Source organism: Octopus bimaculoides, chromosome 21 (assembly GCF_046866305.1).
Source record: "Octopus bimaculoides isolate indiv1 chromosome 21, ASM4686630v1, whole genome shotgun sequence".
Classification (NCBI taxonomy): Eukaryota; Metazoa; Mollusca; class Cephalopoda; order Octopoda; family Octopodidae; genus Octopus; species Octopus bimaculoides.
Genome location: NC_142948.1, coordinates 31,881,267 through 31,889,574, shown reverse-complemented (window position 1 = coordinate 31,889,574; position 8,308 = coordinate 31,881,267). Strand labels below are relative to the sequence as shown.

General features: G+C 35.4%; 1 protein-coding gene across 2 annotated transcripts; it reads right to left on the bottom strand.

Annotated features, from left to right (window-relative positions):
• Window positions 1-3,096: 3,096 nt before the first annotated feature.
• Window positions 3,097-6,681, bottom strand: LOC106876945 (dynein light chain Tctex-type protein 2B). Of its 2 annotated transcripts, none has more exons than XM_014925711.3 (3): window positions 6,136-6,681; window positions 4,568-4,641; window positions 3,097-3,693 (listed from the first exon to the last, which is right to left on the bottom strand). In XM_014925711.3, exon 3 carries the CDS (start codon window positions 3,635-3,637, stop codon window positions 3,164-3,166), a length of 474 nt encoding a protein of 157 aa, XP_014781197.1. In that variant the 5' UTR covers window positions 3,638-3,693; window positions 4,568-4,641; window positions 6,136-6,681; the 3' UTR covers window positions 3,097-3,163. The 2 variants fall into 2 exon arrangements, with proteins under 2 accessions (XP_014781197.1, XP_014781196.1); XM_014925710.3 differs by having other exon boundaries at window positions 6,132-6,680.
• Between the last annotated feature and the right edge of the window lie 1,627 nt (window positions 6,682-8,308).

Here is an 8,308-nt window from a genome sequence, read left to right as displayed (position 1 = left end):
AATGTTTTAAATTTCTTTGTTTTTTTTTCTCTCTTTATTGTTATTTCTTGAATCATAAGTTTTATATCTGCTTTTCCATGGGTTAAACAAGTTGACATGTGCTCTTGATGTAGACCTCAAGGAGATTTAACATGACAAAGTTGGTCCTTTGAATTACAGGAACAAACACTTTTTGCCAGCTGAGTGGACTGCAGCAATGTAAAATAGTGTCTTGCTCAAGGACACAAAATGTGCCACTGGGAATCAGACTGACGACCTTAGAGCTGCAAGGTTAAACACTAAACCCAGAGCCTTCACTAGACTGCATATATGGAGACATCCCGAGCATAATGGTCGGAGGAAAACCAAATATGGATACATTATTCCTATTCTCCATTGTACACCTGTTTTTCTATGCTTTCAGTGCAGCAATCTCCACGTGTCATGGCCATTTGTAATGTTCATGATGCAGGTGTGGCTGTGTGGTAAGATCACTTCCCAACCACATGGTTCCGGGTTCAGTCCCACTGCATGGCACCTTGGGCAAGTGTCTTCTACTTTAGCCTCGGGCCAACCAAAGCCTTGTGAGTGGATTTGGTAGACGGAAACTGAAAGAAGCCTGTTGCATATATATATATGTATATATTTATGTGTGTGTTTGTCCCCAATCGCTTGACAACTGTTGTTGGTGTGTTTACATACCCTTAACTTAGCAGTTCAGCAGAAGAAACCAATGGAATAAGTACAAAGCTTACAAAGAATAAGTCCTGGGGTCGATTTCTTCAACTAAAAGGTGGTGCCCAGCATGGCACCATTCAAAAGACTGAAACAAGTAAAAGAATATACACAAATATTTTGGTGCATGACTTTTGGCCCACCCTGCTTGTGTGTGTGTGTCTGTGTTTGTACTCCTCACCACCACTGCTGGACAACTGGTGTTGGTGTGTTTACATCCCTGTAAGTTAGTGGTTCAGCAAAAGAGACCAACAGAACAAGAACCCTGCTTAACAAGAAAAATAAGTACTTGGGGTCGCTTCATTTGGCTAAAAAATAATTTTCCAAGGCGGTGCCCCAGCATGACCACAATCTAATGACTGAAACAAGTAAAAGATCAAAGATGTATACACCCTTCAGTAATAATACACTAAGGGTTGAGTCAGTTTTATTATGTCCCATCATGTGTGGCTTTGTACCAAGTCAAGAAATCAATATTGAATCTATATAACATCATTTCCAATAAAGACAGTAATTTCGTTTGCTTAAGTGTTCCAAACCCTTCATGCTTGACCAACCAAAGCAATCCATTTATTAATGATATAATGATTTGAACCCAGTTCTATCAAAACAAAAAGTATTTCCATTAACAATTCTGATGTCATTAATGTTTATTTAATGGCTTTCCGTCTTTTCTTCACTTGTTACTATGACAACGCAGGTGGAGATTTCTGAAAGAATCAAAACGACAGCAACAACAACACCTGTCCTTTCTGTACCTCACTATCATCATCCTTAGCACACGTCCGTCTGTCTGTCTGTTGTTTATTGCCAGTAAAGATGATTGAAAGAATAGCCATGACCGTAATGATTATAATAACCTCAGGACATGGCTTCAGTCCAGTGTCTGGAAACAATAAGATTATAAAATATTCTGTGTGTGTGTGTGTATTTATGTACATATGTATGTGCATATGTTGGTGTTTATGTAAATATATATATATATATGTATGTGAGATGAACTTAAGTGGCAATACACTTCACTTTATCATGCAGTTATTGTTAATACTTCATTTAGAGAATTAACATTGCTTGTTTTCACTTTATATATATATAGTTTTAGGGAAAATAACCAAGTTTCAAGAACTCATCGATGAAAATCCACTATAAATTGATTTTAATTGAGTTTTTACCTGTAATTTTGGATTTTGTCCCTAATATTATTATATATATATATATATATATATATAGTGTGTGTGTATGTGTCTTTATATGTACTTGTATGTATGTATGCACATATGTACATACATACATGGGTGTGTGTGTGTGTGTATATATATATATATATATATATAAATATATAGTTTTAGGGAAAAGAACCCAGGTTCATGAACTCATCGATGAAAATCCACTGTCACATAATTTAATTTAATTGAGTTTTTACCTGTAAATTTGGATTTTTATCCCTAATATTATTATCATTATATATATATATATCAGAGTCCTGGAAAATTAGATAAAATAGCTTTCTTGCAAAGAAAAATCCTTCCAGTCGTTTTCGAAATATTCTGTCTCCCCTTCCTCTCTTATTTCGAACTCATCTTTACAGAGCCATTTTTTATTCCCTGCTTATTCTAGGTCATACAGGGGTGATTGCATATTCAGAATCTCCCATATGTAAACTGTAGGAATACGAAAAATTTTTTACTGAAGAATTGCCGGGGGCGGGGGAGAAATTCATTGCATGCCAACCCCGGAAGTCACCGCAGGAAGCTTGCTTTGCAACCATATGAATCCGGTTTCAGTCCCACTGGCCAATATATATATTCCATGCTAGAATTGTTTTAGTTTCAACGCATGGTTTTAGGTCAAATCACTTTCCAGATAAGTACATCTCTGAAATTTCAAAAGACATGTAGATAGGTTTTAGCTAAGCCACTCTAAATAGATACTTTATCAAAGCTTTTTTTTTTTTTTTTTTAATGTTTTTGCAAATAGAAAATTCCCATAAAAGCTGAAGTGAGACATAATATGTCCTATTTATAAATGTCTGCATGTACATAATTTTATATCAGTCAATTTGTGTAGAAACGATAAGTAAATCTCACTAAGACAAAATTTATTGCTTTATAATTAGGTGGAAAATTCTAGAGAAGATTTGATTCCTTTTTAAGCAATAAAAATTAGAGAAAAGCATTAGAGTATTTCATGTTTATGCTTTTAGTCTTTATACTTTTGTCGCTAAAAATATTTATTTATTTGCTTGCTGACATTTTATATATCTTATATAGCCGTAGGAAAACAATACAGAATAATAAAGAAGAAAAATAAAAGCTGTATATAAATTTCAGAGCTGTTCTAGGAACTCTACCTTTAAATGAACAATAAAACATGGACATGGAATCAGGTTATTGTCATATTTATTTCCTTTGCATCTCTTCTTTCACTTTTATTGGTTTCAAAATGGATTCTACTCCAAATAAGTGGCAAACACAGAACAAATGACAAACAGATTCGAGTTGTTATATTTGACAACAACAAAATTATCGACTTCTTCATTCCAAAGGCAACGACTAGCCATCATGAAATGCTGGCTAAGATTTTGACCAATCAAAACATGAACCACGTATTTGTAGCGTTTCCAATACAGCAACTTGAGTTTCTCTTTGATTTCATCAGACATTTTTTTTACAAGAGATGGTGCTGCCTCTGCATTATAGATGGCATTGGCAAGATCCTCTGCTAGCATGATGTCTTTAATGATTCCCTCGACACAATGAGGAATAAAACGTTGTGAAGGAGCAAGCTGGAAGGTATTTTCCAAATGCGGTGGTTTTAAAGGTTTCATTTCACTCAAATCCAAATTTCCATTTTTCTTCTTTCGAATTGCCATCCTGCCCATTGCACGGACATTCAGTCTCTTGAATATACTATTATCAGACATTGTGGATGTGCAAAGAGTTCTTTACTTTTTGAATTTAATGATGCTTGGCCAATGAGCTATAAATATAAGTGCATTTATTTTTTAATCATATGCATACATACATACATATATATCATTATTATTGTTATTATTATCATTATTATTTGACTAAAAGACCTTAAAGCGAACTCCTTAATTTAATTTACTTGTTATTTATTGTTTATATGCAGAAAACCCATTGTATCGTCCCTTTTGTCTTTTACGTTGTTGCATGTCCTTTAATGTTAGTATATGTGAGCCCTCTTGGCTAATAAAAGAATTAATTATTATCATTATTATTATTATTATTAAGGTGGTAAGCTGGACAAAATGCTTAGCAGTATTTCGTCCAGCTTTACATTGTGGCCAATAAAAGAATAAATTATTGTTATTATTATCATAGCCTTTGTCCAGTTTCTAACGCTGGAGATGTACTATAGTGTCAGCTGTTCACTACCAGTGAACCAAGGTAACACCTCTTATTTTTTGAGAACCTTCTGAAGTATTCAAGCAGTTCCAAGCAGTGCTGTTTTCTGCAAGTGCTTCACCCTTAATGCAGCCCCTATTTGTTCCACGTACTTCTTGAGATGTTTGCTCACTGTTCCCAGGGCTCCTCAATTATTGGTACTACTGCTACCTTTTTCATCGACCACAACTGCTTAACTTCCCAAAGCCTTGTGAGTGGATTTGGTAGACGGAAACTGAAAGAAGCCCATTGTATATATATATAGCGGTTCGGCAAAAGAGACCGATAGAATAAGTACTAGGCTTCCAAAGAATAAGTCCTGGGGTCATTTGCTTGACTAAAGGTGGTGCTCCAGCATGGCTGCAGTCAAATGACTGAAACAAGTAAAAGAGTGTAAAAGAGTAAAATGGAAATTTGTGAAAAAGAAAAAATATTTTTATTCTTGCCTGTTTTCTGTTATTTTTTTCATTTTTACTTTGTCTTTGTTACAGCTGAGACCAAATGCTTTGATAGCAAAATCCTCAAAAAATATAATAAAACAAAATAAATAAGTAAATAAATATAAAAATACAAGTACAACAACATATGTAAACAAACTTTTTTTTTTGCTTTGCTTTTAGAAGCATGGAATGTGCATCGTATCATACAGACAAGAAAGTAGCATTTTGAATGCAATATAGCTGTGAAAACAGCAGAAAGATTGAGTATAAGATGGAAAAAGTTGTTAGCAGACAGTCATGGATACAGATTCGAGTCCCATGGCTGACTGCTGACAACTTTTTCCATCTTATAAGGGCAGAATATCCAGTCTTTCTGCTGTTTTAACAGCTATTCTGTGTTCAAAATACTGCTTTCTTGTCTGTATAATGTAAAAAATATAAGTAATCGTGAATATAAGTGCAAGCATGACTGTGTGGTATAGAAGTTTTCTGTTTAGTGCAGTAACATTTAATTAATTGAATTAGCTCTTAATTAATAATAGCTGGTCACTAAAAACTACTTAAGTAATTACAAATATGATTAATGATAAAGACAGACAATATTATTAACAGCATTCATAAACAATACCTTATTTCTGGCTGTTCTTTCTTTCTGGCTAAAAGAGTTATTTTATATTTTGGGAAATAGCAAAATCAAACAAGATCTTTAACTTGTTTCAGCCATTAGACTGTGGCCATGCTGGGGCACCACTTTGAAGAATTTTTAGCCAAATGAATCAACTCAAGTACATGTTTGTTTGTTTGTTTGTTTTTAAAGCCTGGTACTTTATCTATCAGTCTACTAATTTACGGAGGACATAAACACACCAACACCGGTTGTCAAGCAGAAGTGGGGAACAAACACAGACATAAAATCATACACACATATAGATATATGAATATATTTGATGGGTTTTCTTTCAGTTTCCATCCACCAAATCCACTCACAAGGCTTTGGTCAGCCTGAGGCTATGGTAGAAAACACTTGCCCAAGGTGCCATGCAGTGGGACTGAACCTGGAACCATGTGGTTGTGAAGCAAGCTTCTTACCACACAGGCCACTTCTGTGCCTATATAAGTTTTTCTTTTTTAATTTCTAAAATTATTTTATTAAAACCCTTTTTGATTGAAAGACAAAGTGAACTTTGTAAGATTTGAACTCAGAAAGAATAAGTTCTATTATTGGTAATTCATAGAAGATGAGAGGAAGGAGCGGGTAGTATAATCAACTAATATTGACTGCATACATCACAGACAGATACCGTTTGACGGTCCCAGAGAGGGATGGCAGTAAAGTGACTCCATGTGGGATTTGAACTCAGAAGTGTATGGGAAGTAAAGACTGGAAGATATCTAGTGAAGCAGCAGCAGCAACAACAAACAACAGCAACAATAACAACAAACACTACAACTACTATTACTACAATGACAACAACAACTACAATAACAATGCCAATGATGGTGACAACAACAACAATAACAACAACATTGAATAAGAAAAAAGGAAAAGTGCGAGAAAATCTCTACTAACTGACAGGATCCATATTTTGTCCTATAATAATGTCCAGTTTCTCCTTTTCTGTGTGTCTGGATAGATTAATCTCTGGATAGATAGTCGGGGTATGATCCAAAAGGCTGAGCGTTATATAGTAACAGCAGCTGCAGCAACAGCAGCAGCAGTAGTAGTAGTGATAGTGGTGATGGAAACTAGTGACAGTTATGGCTATGGCAACAATGATGCTGATGTTGCTGTTGTTTTACATGATAGAAACACTGAGGTGGTTTTTATTGAAAAAAAAAAAAAAATAGAACCAAATAATTAAAATAACGATGACAACAACCAACAATAAGTCTATCTAATTTTGGCGCAAGGCCAGTAATTTTGAGGAGAGGGAGAAGGAAAGTCGATTATATCAACCCCACTACATGACTGGTACTCTATTTTTTTTACTGGAACTTTTTTTTATCAGTGAAGGCACATGGCTTAGTGGTTAGGATATTTGGATCATGATTGTAAAGTACTGAGTTCAATTCCCAGGAATGTGTTGTGCCCTTGAGCAAGACACTTTATTTTATATTACTCTGGTTCAACCAGGTGGCTAAAATGAATAGTATCTGTATTTCAAAGGGCCCAGTCTTGTCACATTCTGTGTCACGCTGAATCTCCCTGAGAACTACGTTAAGGGTTCACATGTCTGTGGAGTACTCAGCCACTTGCACATTAATTTCAGAAGCAGGTTGTTCCTTTGATTGAATCAACTGGAACTTATTTTGTCGACCCCAAAAGGATCAACAGCAAAGTTGGTCTTTGCGGAATTTGAAATCAGAATGTTAAGAGCTGGAAGAGATGCTATTAAGCATTTTGTCTGATGCACCAATGATTCTGCTATCCACTGTATCATTGTTCTACCACCATGTCACCTTTGGTATAGCAGGAACTTTCACCAGCTTGACATCTGATCTGCAACCTTCAACAAGAGCATACAAAAACCTCATCATTTATGCTACAAATCTCAACCACATTTACTTTGATTTTAAGGATGTCAATTAGAATTTTGCTAAACCCATGAACTAGCTGTGGATTCTTTTAGCTTCAATGTCTACTTTCTCCAGATTATCTACCTCTGAGCCTACCCAGCTCTAACTCTGAAGTCATTAATCACTAATCTATGTTATGTAGTACATTCTTCATCAGGAAAGTTTTAGCATTTACAATGGTTTGCCTATGTTGAAAGCATTGGTTCTCATCCAATCACTGAAGTCAAGCAACGTCGAGCCTAGTTAGGACTTAGATGCGTGACTGCTTGGGAAGCCTAGGTGCTGTAAGCATTCTTTATGTGAAGATACATGGCTCAGTGGTTAGAGCGTTGGACTCACAATCATGATGTAGTGAGTTCGATTCTCGGACTGGGCTGTGTTGTGTTCTTGAGCAAGAACTGCACTAAGGGTATGCATGTCTGTGGAATGCTCAGCCACTTGCACATTAATTTCATATGCTGTTCCATTGATCAGATCAACTGGAACCCTCGTTGTCGTAACCAATGGAGTACCAGTTATACTATGTGAGTGTTTCCCTAATTCTGCACCACAAACTTACATGTGTAGTGACGACATTTGGTGCCAAAATACAGTCGCCATTACTGCGTTTTCATCCACGCATGCGCAGGGAATAGTTCCGGAAGGAACACAGGAAGAGTCCCATGCGCATGCGTGGAATTCAACATCTAAACGTTCTCGCTCTTTTCATTCTCTTTTCTCGCCGGCCGGTGAAGAGGTAACACAGGTCCAACAGAGCTCTCTTACATGAGCGTGGTCGTATCAAGCTGTCTCTCCAACATTCCAACTCTGGGGACAGCTCATAACAACATTCCGGCGTCTCAGCAACCATGCCTATTTTCCTCCATGAATAAATATTGTTATGTTTCTGGTTTAGAGACTGCGTTATCCGTTCTTAAATTTTTCCTTAAAGTTTGATGTGAGGAATTAGTTATTTAACCTAAAGGTTGAATAAAGAAAGATATTTCTTACACATGCACTCTTTTATTGAAAATAATTTCTTATATGATCCTTCACAAATTTGTTTCATACATTTGTTATCCATATTTTACTATTAACATTAAATTTTTTTTAAATATTATTTTGCATTTAAAATATTTATTACAAGAATTTTTAAAAAAAATTTAATATATTTAAAACAGAAAACAAACA

What these genes read in the sequence shown, in the direction of transcription:
- LOC106876945 (XM_014925711.3), bottom strand. Translation starts at nt 3,637, where the DNA reads ATGTCTGATAATAGTATATTCAAGAGACTGAATGTCCGTGCAATGGGC.